At 38.3% G+C, this 23,595-nt stretch overlaps 1 protein-coding gene across 1 annotated transcript in view; it reads left to right on the top strand.

Moving 5' to 3' along the window:
* LOC101279843 (catenin alpha-3) overlaps positions 1 to 23,595 on the top strand; it is a 758,807-nt gene that overhangs the window by 5,485 nt on the left and 729,727 nt on the right. Inside the window, exon 3 of the mRNA XM_033407650.2 lies at positions 10,737 to 10,889. Within this exon, the coding sequence (XP_033263541.2) occupies positions 10,737 to 10,889 (153 nt within the window). The remainder of the gene's footprint in view (positions 1 to 10,736; positions 10,890 to 23,595) is intronic.

Raw genomic sequence — 23,595 nt, 5'->3', positions numbered from 1 at the left:
GCCAGTACCATACTGCCTTGATTACTGTAGCTTTGTAGTATAGTCTGAAGTCAGGGAGCCTGATTCCTCCAGCTCCGTATTTCTTTCTCAAGATTGCTTTGGCTATTTGGGATCTTTTGTGTTTCAATACAAATTGTGAAATTTTTTTGTCCTAGTTCTGTGAAAAATGCCATTGGTAGTTTGATAGGGATTGCATTGAATCTGTAGATTGCTTTGGGTAGCATAGTCATTTTCACAATATTTATTCTTCCAATCCAAGAGCATGGTATAGCTCTCCATCTGTGTGTATCATCTTTCATTTCTTTCATCAGTGTCTTATAGTTTTCTGCATACAGGTCTTTTGTCTCAATAGGTAGGTTTATTCCTAGGTATTTTATTCTTTTTGTTGCAAAGGTAAATGGGAGTGTTTCCTTAATTTCTCTTTCTGATTTTTCATCATTAGTGTATAGGAATGCAAGAGATTTCTGTGCATTAATTTTGTATCCTGTTACTTTACCAAATTCATTGATTAGCTCTAGTAGTTTTCTGGTAGCATCTTTAGGATTCTCTGTGTATAGTATCATGTCATCTGCAAACAGTGACAGCTTTACTTCTTCTTTTCCAATTTGGATTCCTTTCGTTTTCTTCTCTGATTGCTGTGACTAAAACTTCCAAAACTATGTTGAATGATAGTGGTGACAGTGGACAACCTTGTCTTGTTCCTGATCTTAATGGAAATGGTTTCAGTTTTTCACCTTTGAGAACGAAGTTGGCTGTGGGTTTGTCACATATGGCTTTTATTATGTTGAGGTATGTTCTCTCTATGCCTATTTTCTGGAGGGTTTTTATCATAAATGGGTGTTGAATTCAGTCAAAAGCTTTTCTGCATCTATTGAGATGATCATATGGTTTTTCTCCTTCAGTTTGTTAATATGGTTTATCACATTTAGTGATTTGTGTAAAGAATCCTTGCATTCCTGGGATAAACCCCACTTGATCATGGTGTATGATCCTTTTAATGTGCTGTTGGATTCTGTTTGCTAGTATTTTGTTGAGGATTTATGCATCTATGTTCATCAGTGATATTGGCCTGTAGTTTTCTTTGTGACATCTTTGTCTGGTTTTGGTATCAGGGTGATGGTGGCCTCATAGAATGAGTTTGGGAGTGTTCCTCCCTCTGCTATATTTTGGAAGAGTTTGAGAAGGATAGGTGTTAGCTCTTCTCTAAATGATTTTTTTTTTTTTTTTTTTTTCCGGTACACGGGCCTCTCACTGTTGTGGCCTCTCCCGTTGCGGAGCACAGGCTCCGGACGTGCAGGCTTAGAGGCCATGGCTTACGGGCTAGCTGCTCTGCGGCCTGTGGGATCTTCCCAGACCAGGGCAGGAACCCGTGTCCCCTGCATCGGCAGGTGGACTCTCAACCACTGTGCCACCAGGGAAGCCCTTCTCTAAATGTTTGATAGGATTTGCCTGTGAAGCCATCTGTTCCTGGGCTTTTGTTTGTTGGAAGATTTTTAATCACAGTTTCAATTTCAGTGGTTGTGATTGGTCTGTTCATATTTTCTATTTCTTCCTGGTTCAGTCTTGGCAGATTGTGCATTTCTAAGAATTTGTCCATTTCTTCCAGGTTGTCCATTTTATTGGCATAGAGTTGCTTGTAGTAATCTCTCATGATCTTTTGTATTTCTGCAGTGTCAGTTGTTACTTCTCCTTTTTCATTTCTAATTCTATTGATTTGAATCCTCTCCCTTTTTTTCTTGATGAGTCTGGCTAATGGTTTATCAATTTTGTTTATCATCTCATAGAACCAGCTTTTAGTTTTATTGATCTTTGCTATCATTTCCTTCATTTCTTTTTCATTTATTTCTGATCTGATTTTTATGATTTCTTTCCTTCAGCTCACTTTGAGGTTTCTTTGTTCTTCTTTCTCTAATTGCTTTAGGTGCAAGGTTAGGTTGTTTGTTCGAGATGTTTCCTGTTTCTTAAGGTAGGATTGTATTGCTATAAACTTCCCTCTTAGAACTGCTTTTGCTGCATGCCATAGATTTTCGGTTGTTGTGTCTCCATTGTCATTTGTTTCTAGGTATTTTTTTATTTCCTCTTTGATTTCTTCAGTGATCACTTAGTTATTAAGTAGTGTATGTTTAGCCTCCATGTGTTTGTATTTTTTACAGGTCTTTTCCTGTAATTGATATCTAGTCTCAGCGTTGTGGTCGGAAAAGATACTTGATACAATTTCAGTTTTCTTAAATTTACCACGGCTTGATTTGTGACCCAAAATATGATCTATCCTGGAGAATGTTCCATGAGCACTTGAGAAAAATGTGTGTTCTGTTGTTTTTGGATGGAATGTCCTATAAATATCAATTAAGTCCATCTTGTTTAATGTATCATTTAAAGCTTGTGTTTCCTTATTTATTTTCATTTTGGATGATCTGTCCATTGGTGAAAGTGGGGTGTTAAAGTCCCCTACTATGAATGTGTTACTGTCTATTTTCCCTTTTATGGCTGTTAGTATTTGCCTGATGTATTGAGGTGCTCCTATGTTGGGTTCATAAGTATTTACAATTGTTATATCTTCTTCTTGGATCGATCCCTTGATCATTATGTAGTGTCCTTCTTTGTCTCTTCAAATATTCTTTATTTTAAAGTCTATTTAGTCTGATATGAGAATTGCTACTCCAGCTTTCTTTTGGTTTCCATTTGCATGAAATACCTTTTTCCATCCCATTACTTTCAGTCTGTATGTGTCTCTAGGTCTGAAGTGGGTCTCTTGTAGACAGCAAATATATGGGTCTTGTTTTTGTATCCATTCAGTTAATCTGTGTCTTTTGGTGGGAGCATTTAGTCCATTTACATTTAAGGTAATTATCGATATGTATGTTCCTATTCCCATTTTTGTAGTTGTTTTGGGTTCGTTATTGTAGGTCTTTTCCTTCTCGTGTGTTTCTTGCCTAGAGAAGTTCCTTTAGCAGTTGTTGTAAAGATGGTTTGGTGGTGCTGAACTCTCTCAGCTTTTGCTTGTCTGTAAAGGTTTTAATTTCTCCATCAAATCTGAATGAGATCCTTGCTGGGTAGAGTAATCTTAGTTGCAGGTTTTTCTCCTTCATCACTTTAAATATGTACTGCCACTCCCTTCTGGCTTGCAGAGTTTCTGCTGAAAGATCAGCTGTTAACCTTATGGGGATTCCCTTGTGTGTTATTCGTTGTTTTTCCCTTGCTGCTTTTAATATGCTTTCTTTGTATTTAATTTTTGACAGTTTGATTAATATGTGTCTTGGCGTATTTCTCCTTGGATTTATCCTGTATGGGACTCTCTGTGCTTCCAGGACTTGATTGACTATTTCCTTTCCCATATTAGGGAATTTTTCAACTATAATCTCTTGAAATATTTTCTCAGTCCCTTTCTTTTTCTCTTCTTCTTCTGGAACCCCTATAATTCGAATGTTGGTGCATTTAATGTTGTCCCAGAGGTCTCTGAGACTGTCCTCAGTTCTTTTCATTTTTTTTTCTTTATTCTGCTCTGCAGTAGTTGTTTCCACTATTTTATCTTCCAGGTCACTTATCCATTCTTCTGCCTCAGTTATTCTGCTATTGATCCCATCTAGAGTATTTTTCATTTCATTTATTGTGTTGTTCATCATTGTTTGTTTCATCTTTAGTTCTTCTAGGTCCTTGATAAATGTTTCTTGTATTTATTCTTTTTCCAAGATTTTGGATCATCTTTACTATCATTATTCTGAATTCTTTTTCAGGTAGACTGCCTATTTCCTCTTCATTTGTTAGGTCTGATGGGTTTTCATCTTGCTCCTTCATCTGCTGTGTGTTTTTCTGTCTTCTCATTTTGCTTATCTTACTGTGTTTGGGGTCTCCTTTTTGCAGGCTGCAGGTTTGTAGTTCCCGTTGTTGTTTGTGTCTGTCCCCAGTGGCTAAGGTTGGTTCAGTGGTTTGTGTAGGCTTCCTGGTGGAGGGGACTAGTGCCTGTGTTGTGGTGGATGAGGCTGGATCTTGCCTTTCTGGTGGGCAGGTCCACGTCTGGTGGTGTGTTTTGGGGTGTCTGTGTCTTTATTGTGATTTTAGGCAGCCTCTTTGCTAATGGGTGGGGTTGTGTTCCTGTCTTGCTAGTTGTTTGGCATAGGATGTCCAGCACTGTAGCTTGCTGGTCGTTGATTGAAGCTGGGTGCTGGTGTTGAGATGGAGATCTCTTGGAGATTTTCGCCGTTTGATATTATGTGGAGCTGGGAGGTCTCTTGTGGACCAGTGTCCTGAAGTTGGCTCTCCCACCTCAGACACACAGCCCTGACTCCTGGCTGGAGCACCAACAGCCTTTCATCCACACGGCTCAGAATAAAAGGGAGAAAAAGTAGAAAGAAAGAATTAGTAGAAGTAGAAAGAAAGAAATAAAGGAGGGAAGGAGGGAAGGAAAAAAAGAAAGAAAGAAGATAAAGTAAAATAAAATAAAGTAAGATAAAATATAAAGCTATTAAAATAAAAAAATAAGAAAAAAGAAAAAAATCTTTAAAAAATAAATGGATAGGAGAAATGGTGGAAGCAAAGCTATACAGACAAAATCTCACACAGAAGCATACACATACACACTAACAAAAAGAGGAAAAGGGGAAAAAATTATAAATCTTGCTCTCAAAGTCCAACCCCTCAATTTGGGATGATTCGTTGTCTATTGAGGTATTCCACAGATGCAGGGTACATCAAGTTGATTGTGGAGCTTTAATCCACTGCTTCTGAGGCTGCTGGGAGAGATTTCCCTTTCTCTTCTTTGTTCTCACAGCTCCCAGGGGCTCAGCTTTGGATTTAGCCCCGCCTCTGCGTGTAGGTCGCAGGAGAGTGTCTGTCCTTCGCTCAGACAGGACGGGGTTAAAGGAGCCGCTGATTCGGGGGCTCTGGCTCACTCAGGCCGGGGGGGAGGGAGGGGCACGTAGTGCGGGGCGAGCCTGCGTTGGCAGAGGCCGGCGTGACGTTGCACCAGCCTGAGGCGCACCGTGCGTTCTCTGGGGTAAATTACCCCTGGATCCCGGGACCCTGGCAGTGGCGGGCTGCACAGGCTCCCCGGAAGCGGGGTGTGGACAGTGACCTGTGCTCGCACACACGCGTCTTGGTGGCGGCAGCAGCAGCCTTAGTGTCTCATGCCCGTCTCTGTGGTCCGTGCTTTTAGCCGCGGCTCGCGCCCGTCTCTGGAGATCCTTTAAGCAGCGCTGTTAATCCCCTCTTTTCGCGCACCACGAAACAAAGAGGGAAGAAAAAGTCTCTTGCCTCTTCGGCAGGTCCAGACTTTTCCCTGGACTCCCTCCCGGCTAGCCTGTGGCGCACTAACCCCCTGCAGGCTGTGTTCAGGCTGCCCGCCCCAGTCCTCTCCCGGCACTCAGACAGAAGCCCGAGCCTCAGCTCCCAGCCCCACCCACCCTGGCTGGTGAGCAGACAAGCCTCAGGCTGGTGAGTGCCGGTCGGCCCCGATCCTCTTGCGGGAATCTCTCTCCACTTTTCCCTCTGCACCCCTGTTGCTGTGCTCTCCTCCACGGCTCCGAAGCTTCCCCCTCCGCCACCCGCAGTCTCCGCCCGCGAAGGGGCTTCCTAGTGTGTGGAAACTTTTCCTCCTTCACAGCTTCATCCCACTGGTGCCGGTCCCCTCCCTATACTTTTGTCCCTGTTTATTCTTTTTTGTTTTGTCCTACCCACGTACGTGGGGAGGGGGGTTTCTTGCCTTTTGGGAGGTCTGAGGTCTTCTGCCAGCGTTCAGTAGGTGTTCTGTAGGAGTTGTTCCACGTGTGCATGTATTTCTGGTGTATCTGTGGTGAGGAAGGTGATCTTCGCGTCTTACTCTTCCACCATCTTCCCGGAAGCTCCCGTCCCTATTCATTTGTCTCTGTTTTTTCTTTTGCCCTACCCAGGTAGGTGGGGAGTTTCTTGCCTTTTGGGAAGTCTGAGGTCTTCTGCCAGCGTTCAGTAGGTGTTCTGTAGGAGTTGTTCCACATGTAGATGGAGGAAGGTGATCACGTCTTACTCATCTGCCATCTTGAAGGTCTCCTCTCAGTCCTCATAATTCTTAACGTTCCTTCTCCTTTCACTTTCTTCCTCAGTTCTTCCTGCTTCACAGCAGCACACTAACCTGTTCTCTGGCTAGAGTCTACTTGCTATTCACCAGATTTCCCACCACTTCCATACTCACCTCCAGATACACATGCATCTTTGTATATATGGCTTGTTCAATGTGGTGCCTTTCCTATTTCCCTTACTCTCCCTACCCAACCCCTAAGTGACTGAGGAAGTTCAAGACTAACATAAATGCTATTTCTCCCATGAAACTTTTGCCATTTTTATCAGCTGAAATTACTCTTTTTCTTCCTAGAGCACTTACAGCATTGGTAGTTGCATTATAGCAGTAATCATATACTGCTTGTCTTCAGCAGTAATCATATACTGCTTGTCTTTTTCTTCTCTAGTGGATTTTTCTTCACACTGGATTTTAAATCCTTAAAATGATAGTTATGACAACATCTCTCATTTAGCAAATGCTTTCTACCCACTGTAGTCCTTACATTATTGATTTTTATCCCCGGAGCAAGAAATAATGCCATAGTATGACTATCTGAACCTCTCAGGTGAGTCAATTTACTGAACATTACCTAGCTAACTGGTAGAGCCAAGGTTTCAGCACAGGTCCATCCATCTAAACCCAGCCCAAATTTGTAACCACTATGCCAGGGGCCAGGAATAATGACCTATTCACCTTCAGAACTTCTAGTGTGTAATACACTGATTTTACTATTATAAATTTTTTTCTTCCTTATTATTTATTTTACATGTTTTTAGAATTTCAATTTTCTTGTTCCTTTAATCTCTTTTCTCATTTATTTGAGAACTGCACGCATATTAAAATTCTTAATAAGGAAGATTTTAAACCTTCTTTACTTCATTAGAAAATTAAAACAATCAAGTGTATTCCATTTCTACTGAATTATGCAGAGTGAAACAGATATTTGATTTCACTAAAGGCAGGTTAAAATTTTTATATATATTGAGAAATAATTGTCTATTTCATAAAGGCCATAATAAAGACTTAAGGTATGTCAAATAAAATAGGATTCTGGTGAAAACAAAAAAAGAAACACAACAATTTGATTGATTCTTTAGCTGCTGAGTTGCTGAATTGCTGTACTCATCTCTTTTCCATGTTGGTAGTATCGGTGCCACACTCAGAAAAATGTGTTTAGGTTCTTGTACCTCCTTCTCCTCATTCTTGTCATCAAATAATATTAAGTATCCATAAGATACACATCTCATTAAATTGACACAGTAGGTATATGCTGAATTAATTATTAGTTGATTTAGTTCCTATTGAGTTTTGAAAGTCATATTTGGCTCTGTGACTTAAAATTAAAATGGCATTAATAATACACAAATATAAGTTTTATACTTCCCTGAGGGTGATTCTTTTCTAAAACACTTTCTCTTCTTTCCATTCCTCTTTCACACACAGTTTCATTTTTTCTATTCCCTTATTTGGTGGGGGTTAGAGGGTGGGGTCTTTCTTACAGTTTGCACATACAGCCGTCACTTTTGGAATTCCACTGTAGAGAAATATTTTATCTGAGATCCCAAACCACTTTCATCAGTGGTAATGTACAATTGAAATGAAAAAAATTCCATATGAATATGTCAGAACATATAAAGGAAATTACTTAGCATGGCATTCGGGATCTTCCGTATTTTGTCCCTATGTTCATTTGTGGTCTGATCTCATAATATTTCCTCTTTCATGGTCAGCCATAATACAGGAGATAGCAGAATTAAACCCAGTGGTGTGCAAAGCAGAAGTGGCAGAGTGTGATCACCAATGGGCAGTTTATGTAAGACATCAGAGTCTATTACTTGCTACGCGAACAAACAGCACCAACACCAGATAAATGTGTCTATATTGGATTCTCCTGAAAGCAGATCCTGAGACTGGGGCCTTTATTCAGGTTATTTATTTGAGAGGCACTTCCAAGAAGCAAGTGTGAAAGAATATCAAGCATAAGAGAACAGGCAGGGAAGGAGGAAAGGATACGCGATTGAGGTCATCACTATAGGCAACAGTTGCTTAAGGACCTCTGAGAAGTGACAGAATGCCTCCCAGAATTGTCTGACCAATAGATGGAAGCTGGGAATTTTATCCAGTAGCTCCCGTACCCATTGGTTGAGGGTTGCTCCCAGTAGTATTGACTCTCTAGAACTTTGAGGCTCTTTGTGCTTGAGCTGAGAATCTCATAGAGACTTGGAGCAGGCCCTGAGAAAGAATAACAAAAAGAAGCATGGAATGCACTCGAGGTGGGATGTCTTTGGAGGACGTGGAACTGTCCCCACCCCCCAGCAACACTTGAAATCAGAGACTGGTCCAGTGGATGAGATGTAAAGTACCAAAGGCCTCTAATGTAGCCTATAATCATAGCTGTGAATGTAATGGTAAATGATCAGGAATCAGTAAGAGAGAGAATCTTGTGAGAAAACTGTGGGCTGTTTGCATTAATTGTGCTGTTTGTTTGCATGGGTCGAGGATGCTTTCAAAGGGAAGGATATTTCCGTGCCTGCTGATGGTTTGCTATCTCTTAAGCGTATCACTCATGTCTAACACAAGTCACCAATTTCTGGCCATTTCCTTCTGTCATCTTTTAATCTTTTTGTCTGAATTTTGTTCTTTTACCTGAAATACCTTTCACTATTTCCATTGTGCCTAATGAGACTCTATTTCAATCTTTTCTCTACCACCACATTCCAGTCACACTAGATACTTGTGATTCTGGAGGATTATAAGGGATCATGTGTTTCCAACCTGACATTTATCACAATACCTAGCTCTTGGTAGAAATGTAAGGAAATGGTGTTCAGAAATGCTTGTTGAATTGAATGAAATCAAATACACAGAAAAGAAGATTCAACACATCCATAATGTGGGTGTTATAATTGTGTTTGGTAGGATAAGTTCATTTGAAGAGCATTGATACAGAGGTTTATTTGAAAATTTCCCTTTCAGCTGTTGGGTCATTTCTTCTCTTTGTTTCTTGGCCATGATCTCAGCCTCTTTTTAGGTCCTACTCTCCATCTGCACGACTACCATAAGTGGTAATATTTTTTAAGATTTTATTCTTGGACATCTCACTGCGCATCTTCCTCTATATGATTCTCTTCACCTCCTTGGCTTGAATTACCTCCCATATGTATGCTGGCTTTCAGCCACCTATCTCTAGTGTAAATCTCCTCTTAGCCTCCCTTCTATATGTCCTGGTTACAAATGAAGGAAGAAAAGGATAAAGGGGAGGAGGGATGGTCATTGGCAACAGCTCCCCTTCTGAGAGATTTCTTCTACTTTTCTCTCACGTACGTGGAACTAACACAACTTGCATTTCCCAGCGCAACTCCTAACTTATGATCTCTTGCCTGACTTCCCTGGTCCACTCTTTATGGACATCAAACAGTTCATTCACTCAAGGTGTACCCTTTGCCTTGTAAACACTTAGCACTCTACACCCTGTCCAAGTAAATGCTCAGTAAATGTTAATGAGTTGCCATTAGTCATTTGCTGTTCTGCATGCTAAGCAGAATCTTTCCTTGGGGATCTTCCTGCTGCCTTTGTGAAATTGTTGATAGCCATAAAAATTTCACAGTTCTTCTGAGAAAGCTCCATTGTCTTAGACAAAGGTATTTTTCTCCCCCAAATCTATAATTATTATGGACTTATTATCCTACAATTGTTATAGGAAGAGAGACAGTGCTTTTTTTTCATGTACCTATATCATTTAACCCCTTGAAAATATATTAATTCTAATGTAATCCAAAACTAGAGTAAGTGTCTGCTGGTTTTAAAAAATGTTCTAAAATATAATTTTCACGGAAGGCAAGTTACAAATTCCCTGTCTGATAGCTAGTCATATCTTTATTACAGAGATTATTAAATTGAGGGAGTTGACCAAAAACTTTGGAGCCATTCATAATCACTGACATTGTTAATGAAACATTTCAAGATCTTTAAGGACTCAATATTATATAAATACAATGCATTAATTTTCCAACTCAGTTTTAAATTTCATAAAATATCTGCTGAGTAGAGTAATTGCCTGATTGTCATTTATAAGCTTACACATAATCTAATTTAAAAGAACTAATTGTAGTAGAATGTTATACTTGTTTAATAACTTAAGGTGTGAAGGCAAGAACAGTTAATGCAAATGGAGAAAATTGGACATCAAACTCATTTTTTATTCTCCTTGCTCTATTAATCTGTTACCCACTGGCATAATCAGTGATCTAACTTGGTTTAATTACCATGAAGTCTACAATTCAGCTAATCAAAATTTATCATGAGTTCTTCCAACAAAGTAGAAAACATTTTATAATTTTGTAATTATGAAAATACATGATGTACAATGTTGTTTGTACACATGCATAAACATTACAATAGTGCAATTTCTTTGAGGGAAAAATACAGTACTATCACTTATAATCTGACCTCTGGGCTAAGTACAATTTAAGAAAAAGATAGTTATTTTTGAGAGCAAGAGAGCTATTGGTCGATGATTTTTTTTCTTGGATGTTTAGCTTGCTTTAGCGTTGTAAGTGACATTCATACAGTCTTAGATATTACGATTTTAGAGACTGCAAAAATACATATAAAAGTTTGTAATTACTGAGATCGTAAAAATAGGAAATAACAAGAACTATTTCTTGAAAAAAAAAAAAAAACTGAATTTTTTATTTCTCCTCAGCTCCGTAAGGCTATTATAGATCATGTGTCAGACTCCTTTTTGGATACGACAGTCCCACTTTTGGTTCTCATTGAAGCTGCCAAGAATGGCCGGGAAAAGGAAATAAAAGAATATGCTGCAATATTTCGTGAACACACCAGCAGGCTTGTAGAGGTGAGTGTGCTAGAAATGTAACTACTCTAAATCCAGGAGAATAGGGCTCTCATTCTGCATTTAGAGCTGAATTGGATTCAAATAAAAACTTTTGTCCACTTATAGCAAATGAAGCAGAGTTGGGCCAAAGTACTATGAAGGTATGTATGTCAAATTGTATAAACTATCCCCCATTGGCTTGGAAAAGGAGCAAGTTATTTAGAAAGAATTATGAAAATATGATCGATATATTTTCTTAATGTGTATTTTTTTCAGAGGTACACACACACATACACAAACCTGGTTAAACACAGGTTTTATCCTTACAAATACTTTCTTCCTATTCTAACTTAAAAGTATTAGATGCTTTCTCTCATGCCACTTTATTGTTTCTCTCCCATCTTTTCATGGTTGTTACTCCTTCAGCCTTTCAAATCATATTCAACTATGAAACATGACTATAGGACATGAATGTAGGGTATACAGGGATAGAGAAACACAGAATAATTAAGTAGGGATAGTGGATTTGTCCATGTCCCAGTAGAGCCAAGAGGAGATGATAAAACTGTAATTTCCTCCTGCTTGGAAACTGGAAACATGGAAATGCCCCATGATTTGGGGGGCAGGGGGGCATATTGCTGAAGGAGCTATGAAGTGCTGGGTGATTCCTAGAAGACAGGTAGTGGAATTTACTGTCTTATGGACATCAATAATAACAACCACGGTATAAGAGAAAGCCTGAATGGAAGAATTCCTAACCTCAGTAAAGTGACAGTACTCGCAAGTCCAGGAAACACTGGAAGGAAGGGGAAAATGTGGTTGACCAGATCCTTGTACTAGACCGATACAATGCTGGTACCCATCAGTGTGACTCTATCAATTGTTTATGGCTTGTCTTCGTACTCATTGTCAGTGCTATGTGCTATGCTGGTTATTAAATGTTTTGACTGCCACACCTTCCTATATAGGCCATGAATTCTGTGATGAAATATGTGTTTGGGGGCCCAAATTGCTTGTAAAACTTGTGTTAGAAATAGTCCCCCCTTGAATTAGAAACGTTGTATAGTAAACGTTCTATACGACGTTTACTAAAGTTGAGGACTTTTCCAACATCTTTAATGTGGATCAACTGGGAAGGAAGTTTCCGATGTAGCTAGGACTTCCACCGGGTCCCAGTCTTCACATCTAGAAAATAAGAGTGGATAGATAGATGATTACTAAGAATTTCAGCCCTAAAACTACCCCACCTACGACTTTGAAATCTTTGAACTTGCCAAGAACTCTGTGAGACAGGGCAGCTGATGTAATTCCCATTGGCCTTACGTGGAAATAAAAATACAAAACCTAAAACAAGCTAATGAGAGTCGAAGCTGATTTCTAGGTTTACCGTGTTTAACTAATTCATTCAACTATTTGTTACTTATCTAGTTTTATTTATTCCTTCTTGTACTCATTCCTCAAATATTTACTAACTATTCCCAAAGGAAAATGTTAAAAATTAAAAGAGAGCAGAACAGAGGAGCAGGTCATTAAAGGCACCTAACTAAGTGTGGCTCTTAAATATCATCAATCTTTTGTCTAGAAATGTGTTTTCTAAGCGGAAGGAGCACCAAATTATGAAAATACCTTTTTTGGTGAAATATTCTGAAAGTAAAAGTTGGTTTGTGCTAATAACGTTGGATCCTTATTCCTATTTTTCAGTTTAGTTTCTAATGAAACATAAATCTCATGAGGTGCTCAATATAGGACTCCTTGATCCCACGATTTTGGGGAAAAAGTTCTATTTCTCCTCTTGGAGATTTTACGTATCTGAAAAATCCAGATATAAAGAATTCTCTTTAAGTCAGAATTTCCCCAAATCAATTTATCTAAAGTTCTCTTTCTTTCATGATGCTTATTAGTAAGGCACTGCCTTCCAGAAACACTTGAGAATACTACCTTATTTTATTACCAAATGACAGTTTATTGCTATCTAGATAGAGCTCTAAGAATCTATTCTAAATGTTTAAGGATTTTGAAAATTCTGTAGTTCATGTGAATATGAAACAATAACAGATTTTGGAATTTTGAGCTACTGGGGGACTGAGAATGGGTCTTATTTAACTCTTGGTTCCCTTAACACATTATGATGAGATTATGCTGGCTTTGGAGTCTTCCAGTTCTCACTCTGATATTACTTAGAAACTCGTCTTCATTTCCAGTAAGCTTTTACTAGTTAACAAACCATCCCCAAACTTAGTGCTTAGAATAATCATTTATTATTCTCTTACTGATCTGCAGGTTGACTGAGCAGAGCTGGGCAGTTCTCATGTTGGGTCTCTTTCATGTGCTGGTTGTCAAATACTGGCTGGGGATGGAACCCTTCAAAGGTTTGATTTGGCTAGACAAGCAAGATGGTACATTCACATGATGGAAAGTGCATGCTAGCTGTCAGCTGGGAGCTTAGCTGTGGTTGTCAACTGGAGCACCAGCCAATAAATACACGGCCTTTCCATGTGGCTTCAGCTTCTCAGAGCGTAGTTTCTGAGTTCTGAGATGAGAAGTCCCAAGAGCAAGCCAGAAACAGGAAGTAGAGCTGACATTCTCTTAAGGCCTGGGCCCAGCAATTGGCAGGGTACAGCTTCCGCTGTACTTTATTGATCAAAGCAACCACAGAGCCTGCCCAAACACAAGGAGAGAAGAGGCAGCAGGAGACTCCACGTCTCACTGGAAGGAGCACAGAGTATTTGTGGCCACCTTTACGCGTCTCTTCTTAGGGCTTCATTTGCTTTAGCTGTAAAGTGAAGGTTAAACAAGGTAATGTCTAAGGTCACTACCAGTTTCTAAAATTGTAAGATCTGAGAAATACTTGTTACAGTTGAGAGACTCCTAGCTCTTTAAGAGATATAGACATATTAAGTATACTGCTCAAACACTAGGTTGTTTATATATATCAAGAAGGAAAAAAAAAAGGGCTGCATTTATGTCCCAGGAAAATTCTTTTTTGAAAGGAGCTGTCTAACCAAAGCAAGAGAGAAAATCATCATTAATTTACTACAAACATTGAGATAGAAGTGTCTGGGGCAGAGTTTGAGGAAATAAGAGAACTAAAATATATCAGTTTCAGAGGACATTGTGAGTTCACTTTGTATGGGTTGGTTACCAGTCTTCCATGTCCCTTTTCCTTACCACCGCCCTACACAGACAAGCACATATACCCATCTTATTCCCAAGCTGGGTTATTTGACATAGCAGCGCAGATTCGATACTAAATGACTTCAAGAAAAAGCTATTTTCAATGTGTTTGGGTTTTGATGCCTCAACTATGTTTGTCCGAGAAATTTAAAATCTAAAAGTGAACTTGTTGAAGTAAGACATAAGTGGGAAAAAAACTAGTCTATTTTTAAAGAATTCCTATCAGATCTTTGAAGAAAAAGTCCATGCTGTTAAAGGAATGCTTTAGATAACGGTTAACTTGTAACTTTTACGAAAGGAATAATAAAAAGTCGAACTGAACACAAAGCAAAATCACAAAGCCTTAAGAAATTCTGTGAGTAATAATTAGAAAACAAAAAGGATTTGGAGTATTGGTGAAAGAAATGAGAATGAGGAAAAAAGTGGCCAATAAATTGGGCCTGAACATTCCCATTCTCTAGTGAAGTCATGTCTATTTTATTACCATGTAGTAAGTTTAGCATAAAGTGACCATGGGTGAAATGATGGTTATAAAACCCTGGGCAGTACCAATAACTGGAGAACTTAGAGCCTTGTAGCTAATTTTATTTTACTTATGTTGAATTAAGTAACTGTTATGCAAAGCTTTTCCTACTTTGAACATCCAAATTAGTCTGTTTTTGGATCCACCAAGGCACAATAAGAATGAGACGCAGGAGTCGAGGTTGGCCTTTTAAAAATTAAGCTCACATAGTGATTAGCAATTAATGACTAATGTGCTTATGGAATGGTGCTCCCCAGTACTTTGATGTTGCACTGATGGTGTCTTAGGGCACCATTAACTCTACTGGTTTCCACCAATAATACCTATTAAACAAGAAGTTTAAAATATTAATTTTATCTTAAAAAGAAAAATATTCAGTAATTCTAGAGGGTAAGGATTTTATTTTTTATCGCTTTAAGCTTCCTCTCATAGCAAAGTCTATAAGCTAGTTCTCAATAGATCTGTCTTAAATGAAGAAACACATTCATAACACTCGCTCAGTTTTCTTCCTCTCTAAAAAGTTGACTCTGAGGATTCCAGTAACTGGACTTGACATATATGCCTGATCCCAATTATTTGAGTACCTCCCTACTCTGTTGTACAAAGATACTTTAAAATAATACTACACAATGATATTAGCAAATGGCTTTGCCATTAGTTATCAAAAACAGACAGACACTATAAACCCTGCTCCAGATCTCCTTCAGAAGGAGTTTGTGACAATTTGATAACATCTTTAAAGAACTTTGCCCACTTCAGAGATAAAGTTTGTAGCTTTAATGTGGTAATGTAACTATTATTCAGAAGAATGCCATTATATATTCAATAAAGACATTGTTTTTATAATGGCTATTAAATATTTCTCTAAAACTAATTTTTAAAAACCCCACTATTATTTCTGAATCATATTACAGTTTGTTCTCAGCAAGTCAATTCATGTTGAACACTACAGTTGCTACCAATTAAATGATAAAATCTCCTGTTTGTTCCATGGATTTTATCATATTAATTATCATTAAGCCTGCCAGTGTTAATGATCAAGACCTGGAAATTTCCTGTGAATTAGTGAAGTTTCTCTATGTGAAAAGCCAGCTTTGTCAGTGCTTTGACTTATTCATCAAAAATTCATCTGTCTTGATGTACCTTATTTTAGTAAGTTTCATGGGAGCCTTTCATCAAAAAGGAAAAAGTGGGTGGACATTTAATTATAATACTTCCCTCCAACCTACAAAGCTGATTGTTCCCACTCACAAAATGGCAAGCCAGATTTAGCAAAGCCCCAGTGCCAAGAGAGAAGACGTTAGAGGGGGACTCTTGCTGTTTGCAAGAAGTGCTCATTGCTATCAGCTCTTCTAATATCGTTGCGTTTTGACAGAATGCTGTTCAAATGTCACGCATTGCTTTAATTGATCATCTGTTATCAAATAAGGATATGTTTGGTTATAAATAAATCAAGCTTTTAGAGACCCAGCCCATTCTTCCTTCTTTCTCGTCCTCGACAAGAAAAAAAAAAGTGGGAAAAGAAAAAAAAAAGAACAAACCCATATTTACGCTTGTACACAAACCAACAACTGTTCTACACAAACCAACAACTGTTCTCAGTGAGCATCTTGGCAGCTCTCCTCTTTTGCTGGGGAAAGGATATTATAGCTAAGTCAGAAATGGTTTTGCTTATATAGAATAGAGCACACAGGTGTGACTGCCCACTCCCTGGATTAGAAACTGCTCAGCATTTTAATCTTCTTTTAGTTAAAAGACATGATGAACATGATTCTTCAAAGCCTAGCGTGAAAGCACAGGGAGTGACCTTTCCATGTTTTAGAGGTTTCTTTATAAATTTTCTATTCATGGTCTTTGGAATACAGGGAAAGTTCAGTGATACAATTATAGACAAGTCAGAGACTTTCCATAGTCAAGTGTAGTTTATTTTTGAATGGAATATCAGTGTTTTGGAATTAAGAGAAAGAAAACTATATGAGATTAGAGTAGTTTGGAAATTCAGCATGAAGTACGCAATATTTACATTAAACCTTAAAAACTAGGCAGGACTTGGATATGAAAAACTAGAACTCCAAGTGGAGATAACAGCATGAATAAAGAATAAAATGAAATCTAGATTTAAACTGGCTGGAGCATGAAGTGGGATAGCAGTACTTGATGAAGAGCCTTGAATATTTGAATGCTAGGGTGAAGAAGTTAGATTTCATCTTATAGAACTGGGTCCAGTAATGGATTTGGAAAGCAGCAGTTGTTTCTCAGCAGGGAAGGATCTCAAGGGAAGTCATATTGTGTGGAGGCTATTTTGCATCAGAACATAAAAATTTCTAACCCCCCAAAATTGATTCGAATCTCGTGAACATAAGCTGGCATTTTAAAATGACTGGATTTAGAACCTATTTATTATCCTACAATAAATGGAGAAAAGAAAACTAGTTTTAATAATGAAATTGGAGCAGAAAACAAGTGTCCCAGAACTTAATGGCACTAGATTGATGTTATACAATAGAAATAGAAGGCAGGCCACATATATAATGTTAAAATATTCTAGTAGCCATACTAAAAAGAGTAAAAATAAACAGGTGAACTAATCTTAATATGTTTTATTTAATCCAGTATACTCCAAATATTATCATTTTGACATGTAATCAATATAAAAACTATTAATGAGATGTCTTACATTTTTTGGTACTAAGTCTTAGAAATCTGGTATAGATTTTATACTTACAGCCTATTTTAATCTAGACTAGCCACATTTTAAGGGCATAATAGCCATAAGTGGCTCACAGCTCTGTTTTAGATAGTGCAGTTCTAGACAGGTGATTGGCAAGATGAGGACAAGAGTGTATTCATTCATTCATACAGTCATTCATTTAACAAACATGTCTTCAGTGCCTATCATGTGCCATGTACTGTGCTGGACTCTGGGACTCTAGAGCCTTTGTTTTGTTTCTCTGGCCTGATATACAGTAAGCACAACATTCAATAAATCATTGTTGAATGAATTAGTATAAGAAATGAAGTAGAATGTCCGTTAATCCTATAGGAGATCTTAAAAATGGTAACACTGTGACTTACTGAGTAAAGTGTGAAATATGGAGACTTTCTTGATGTTCTTGGGAAAGTGACTTAGTGTCTCTTGTATCTGTCCTGTAAAAGGCATACTCCATTGTAAAGTGAAGGTAACAGTAAGATTAGGTTGACACGTTAAAATACCAAGTGCCACGTGATGTGGACATCATTGTTCGGTGAATATTACTCTTCTTCCCTTTCCTCTCTTTAACATGTGTTCTTTTTTTTTTTTTCAATCTGGAAAGAGGTTACTTGAATCTCCAATACCCCTGATAAGCAATGAAAATTTCCTCTTAAAAAATTCATTTTAGAGCCTCCCTGGTGGCGCAGTGGTTGAGAGTCCGCCTGCCGATGCAGGGGACACGGGTTCCTGCCCCGGTCCAGGAAGATCCCACATGCCGCGGAGTGGCTGGGCCCGTGAGCCATGGCCGCTGAGCCTGCGCGTCCGGAGCCTGTGCTTCGCAATGGGAGAGGCCGTAACAGTGAGAGGCCCGCGTACTGAAAAAAAAAAAAAAAAAAAAAAAAAAAAATTATTTTATAAGGTGATGTCAAATATACTGTAGTTGTTGGACCTTTGTATGCAACTTCCAAATACAGATAAAAGTGTTTTTCAGGAACATTAACAGGCAATAAAACGACACGTGCAAAAAAATCTCCTGCCGAAATTGTGTACCCAACATTTTGATATGTAATTAATTAACGTGTAAAACTTCTCTGAAACTGAAAACTTCCCCATATTACGCTTCATGATGGTATTTGGCCAAAAGTTAACAAGCAAACATGCTGACAGTTACTGATGAATAATCCCAGGCCTAGAAGCCAAACTTTTTTTTTACATCACCAGTCTGATTATGCAAGTTGGAGCTAATCTATTTCTTTTAATCAATTCACTCAATTAAAAACAAAAATAGCGAGTCCCTGCAATGTGATCTATAGAGCTCATTTATGCAGAGCCCTACTGTTGAGAACTGGTTTCATTTTTGTCTTTTGTGTCTTAAAACATATGAGTTCTACTCCCCTGCTTAGGTGACTTTAGCAAATTACTCAGCCTCTATGGAATTCAATTTAATGATCTGTAAATGGAAAGTAAAGGATTAAATAATCTTCTCTCTTCCTGACATTCAAAATTCTAGAAACTAAAGAGAAGAGTTCTTCTATTTGTTTTATATGTGTAGATAACTTGGGTGAAGGAGGCTGGCTAAATAAAAGTATTGGAAGAGTGGTTATTTTATGGATTTCATAGCATAAAAGTAACTTTTTTTAGTAATAAGAGAAAAACAAGGGAAGAAAATATAGGAAAATAAATAAAAGATTTAGTAATCTGTACCAGCATCATACAAAGAGCTTTATACTCATTACCTCATATCATCAGTGCTCACAATGTGATTGAGAAAAATATTTTTATTACCATTTTGCTGATAAGGAAACCCTGCCTGAGAGAAATGAAGCAACTAGCCTAATGTCACACATCTAATAAATGACAGAGTAGGGAATCAACTTGTTTCTATCAGTGGCAGAAATTAAAGGAATAGAGGAAGCCCAATAAATTTAAAAATGGAAAGTGAGCCCAAGCTTTACTTGTTTCATTCCATGATGGAGAGAGGAAAAACCTTTCTGAATGCTTTTAGACAAGAGACCTGCTATTAAGTGGATCAAGCTGCAAAACTTCCAAGAGTGGATTTCATTTTTTTCTAAGAATCTCTGATCTTATTCTACCGTCCTTAGCTAGAGAAGCAGAAAGTCAGAAGCACACATTTATGCCCTTGAAATCCTTCTGCATTCGGTCATTCTTCGTAACTCTTGGGTAACTGCATAGCTAATGCTTAGTGGTTAGTCCAGGATGTACGACCTAAGTGAGATCAGGCATCATCTTCTGATGAAATAGTACAAGGAGTCCATTTTTAAGGTGATTGTTTGGAACTTGAAATATATTTTGCCTTATAATCAGTGTTATTTATACTATTTAGCTCCCTTAGTCCACAAAGGCCTATTAAATTAAAAATTGCAGAGCATTTTATTAGAAGTGTTCTTCCTAACCTAAAATGCATTTAGGGGTTCCCCTTCACTCATCCCTTTTATAACCTTGTGTGCAGAGCATTCCTAAGGTAGGGGCAGAAAATTCAAATGTTTACAGCAGGGGACAGACAAGTAATGAATGTAAACGCTCCGTAGATGGGCCTCTGATGAAATGGAGAACATAAACTGAGTTGAAAGGATTGACCTCAACTTATCTTTTTTTTTTTTTTTTTTTTTTTTTTTTTTTTGCGGTACATGGGCCTCTCACTGTTGTGGCCTGTCCTGTTGCGGAGCACAGGCTCCGGACGCGCAGGCTCAGCGGCCATGGCTCATGGGCCTAGCCACTCCGCGGCATGTGGGATCTTCCCAGACCGGGGCACGAACCTGTGTCCCCTGCATCGGCAGGCGGCCTCTCAACCACTGCGCCACCAGGGAAGCCCCCTCAAATTATCTTTGGTCAATTATTGTTGTGTATGAAAGCAGGCCCTGTGTTCTCAGGCATTACAATTTCTTAAAAGAACTCATAAATATAGATTTTAATGTAAAATTCTTTTGATTTCTAGGTGTAGACAACTAAATCAGTTTAAAACAAAATAAAAACAAAACCACAATTTCATCATTTGTACCAATACATAATGCCAAGGACCACTAGTTTTTTCAGTCTCTGCTCTGAGGTCAAGTTATGAAAGACAAGCTTCCCCAAGATGAATTTTTGAAGGAGCTGTAGATAAGATCTGGAGGATGTCCTGATAGTAAGAATCAGGTATTGAAGCTAGCTATGGAAGGGAGGTTGGTTTGGGTAAGTAGGCTCCTTCCAATTTTCTTTCCTGTAGTGGTTAACTTTGAAATAGGAGGTGAATTGCAAAGGGTTAAGAACCCAGAGAAGATCAGCTATTTCCTCTTATCTCCTCTGCTGCTTGGAAGCAATTCTAGGGTAGGAATGGGGAGAGAGAAAGGGGGATCTTGCCAAAGGATATTTCATATATATGTTAGACCAAGTTAAAGCTATAGCTGTGTATGTTCAGAAAATTCCTTTCGTGAGAAATCAATTACACTTGGAACTTTCTTCACAATGGAAGTGTTACATTTGATACTTTTAAAAGAAATGCTCTCATTAGTGGCAAAGTCAAATTTATTCTGCATTCGTTTGATCACTTTGTCTAAAGTATAAGGAGCATGAAAAGAGACTTGGGTTTTCTAAATCATTCTTTGACATTTTTGTGAAATTATTCATGGTGTGCCAAAATAAAAGCAGAACATCCTTAGAGGGTTTGACTTTTGTGCTTTGAGTCAGTCTGGTAAATGACTGCTACAAATTCCCTTTGTCCTCCCCATATCTTTCTTTCACTTTAACTCTCCCTCTCACTCTTTCCCTCCAACCGTTGGTATAGTCAAATTATTAATCGAAGTGTGAAAGGAGAACATTTAGTTGCTTTAATTTGCCTTTGCTAGCAACATGATGTCTAAAGAGTTTGCATTATATTTGCAAAAAGCCACCTATTCCTCAAATAAATATTTTTCAAGACAGGAGCTGTATTGGTGCTGGGGAGTCAATCACAGACAGAGAAAAGATAGACTCTGCCCTATTGGAGCTTACCATCTAAGAGAAAGTAAAGAAAAGTAAATTGCAATTGTGTTTGGATGTGATAAATGATGTTAGGGATGAACTACTGGGTCCTGTTGGGGACATTTGTGGTTATTGGCTTGGTTTAGGATAAAAATATTACAATTTTGACGAATTGGCTTAAAGCTATAAATTTAAAAGGGCTGTTGGTTTAAAAGTCGAATTAGGCAAAGGAGAAGGGGAAACAGGGCTATTTTAGAGACAGAAGGACTGGTACATTTAATGTGCCAGAAATGAAGAGTACAGATTTCTCATATGGTACAGACAGTTATATGATACATGCATGTTTAACTTTATAAGAAACTGTCAATTTTTTTTTCCCAAAATGGCTAGACTATGTTGCATTCCTCCAGCCATGTATATATGTGCTCCAGTTGCTCCATATCCTTGCCAGTACTTGGTACTGTCAAAGTTTTTGTTTTTGTTTTTACCATTCTAATGTATGTAGTATTATTTTATTATGCTTTTAATTTGCCTTTCCCTAATTACTAATGATGTTGAGTATCTTCTTTATGACAGAATTATCAAGATATAATTCATATACCATACAGTTCACCTATTTAAAGTATACATTTCAGTGATTTTTAGAATGTTCACAGAGTTTTGCAGCCATCACACTTATTTTTAAAGCATTTTATCTCACCTAAACTAGGCAATCACTAATTTACTTCCTGTCTCTATACATTTGCCTATTCTGGATGTTACATGTAAATGGAATCATATGTCATGTGGTCTTTTGTGACTGGCTACTTTCACTTAGCATAATGTTTTCAAGGTTAATCATGTGTAGCATGTATCAGTACTTCATTCTTTTTATGGCCAATTCTATGTATGGGTATATCATGTTTTAGTTATCCATTCATAAGTTGATGGGCGTCTGGGCTGTTTCCACTTTTTGGCTATTATTAATAATTCTGATGAACATTTTGTACAGGTTTTTGTGTGAGTGTATGTTTTTATTTCTCTTGGGTATATACCTAACAGTGGAATTCCTGGGTCATATGATAACTCCATATTGAATATTTGAGAAAATGCGGGACTCTTTTGGATGGTACCAAGCTGTACCATTTTACATTCCCACCAGCAGTGTGTGAGCATTTCAGTTCTCCTCTTCCTTGTCAACACTTGTTATTGTTTGCCTTTGATTATATTCATTCTAGTGTATACGTCTCATTGTGTCTTTGATTTGCATTTCCCTGATGGCTAACTATGTTGTACATAATTTCATGTGCTTTTTGCCTACTTGTATATCTTTTCTAGATAAATATTAGTTTAGATCTTTTTTTAATTTTTTAAAATTTTTATTTACTTTATTTTTGGCTGCATTGGGTCTTTCCTTGCTGTGCGTGGGCTTTCTCTAGTTGTGGCGAGCAGTGGCTACTCTTTGTTGCAGTGCGTGGGCTTCTCATTGCGGTGGCTTCTCTTGTTGCGGATCATGGGCTGTAGGTGCACAGGCTTCAGTAGTTGTGGCTCGCGGGCTCTAGAGCACAGGCTCAGTACTTGTGATGTGTGGGCTTAGTTGTTCCGCAGCATGTGGGATCTTCCTGGACCAGGCCTCGAACCTGTGTCCCCTGCATTGGCAGGCAGATACTTAACCACTGTGCCACCAGGGAAGTCCTAGTTTAAATCTTTGATTCATTTTACAAGTTGGATTGTTTGTCTTTTTATTATCAAGATATAATAGTTCTTTATATATTTTAGAGGCAAGTCTCTTTCAGATATGTGATTTGCAAATTTTCCTCCCATTTTGTGTGTTGTCTTTTCATTTCTTGATGGTATTCTTTGAAGCACAAAAGTTTTAAATATCAATGAAGTGCTATTTACCTCTTTTTTCTTTTGTTCCTTGTGCTTTTGGTTTCATATCTAAGAAACCATTGAATAATCAAGAGTTATGAAGATTTGCTCTTATGTTTTCTTCTAAGAGTTTTATACTTTTAGCTCTTACTTTTTTTTTTTTTTGCGCTATGCGGGCCTCTCACTGCTGTGGCCTCTCCCGTCGGGGAGCACAGGCTCCGGATGCGCAGGCCCAGCGGCCATGGCCCACGGGCCCAGCTGCTCCGCGTCACATGGGATCCTCCTGGACCGGGGCATGAACCCGTGTCCCCTGCATTGGCAGGCAGATTCTCAAACACTGCGCCGCCAGGGAAGCCCTAGCTCTTACATTTAGGTCTTTGATCTGGTTTGAGTTAGCTTTTGTTTATGGTGTTACATATTCAAGAAGAATCTAGTTTTATTATTTTTCATGTGATATCCATTAGTCCCAGCACCATTTGTTGAAAAGGCTACTATTTTCCAATTGAATCCTGTAAATCAGTAGACTG

This window comes from Orcinus orca, chromosome 14 (assembly GCF_937001465.1).
Source record: "Orcinus orca chromosome 14, mOrcOrc1.1, whole genome shotgun sequence".
Taxonomy (NCBI): domain Eukaryota; kingdom Metazoa; phylum Chordata; class Mammalia; order Artiodactyla; family Delphinidae; genus Orcinus; species Orcinus orca.
This window is presented reverse-complemented; position numbering and strand designations above follow the sequence as displayed.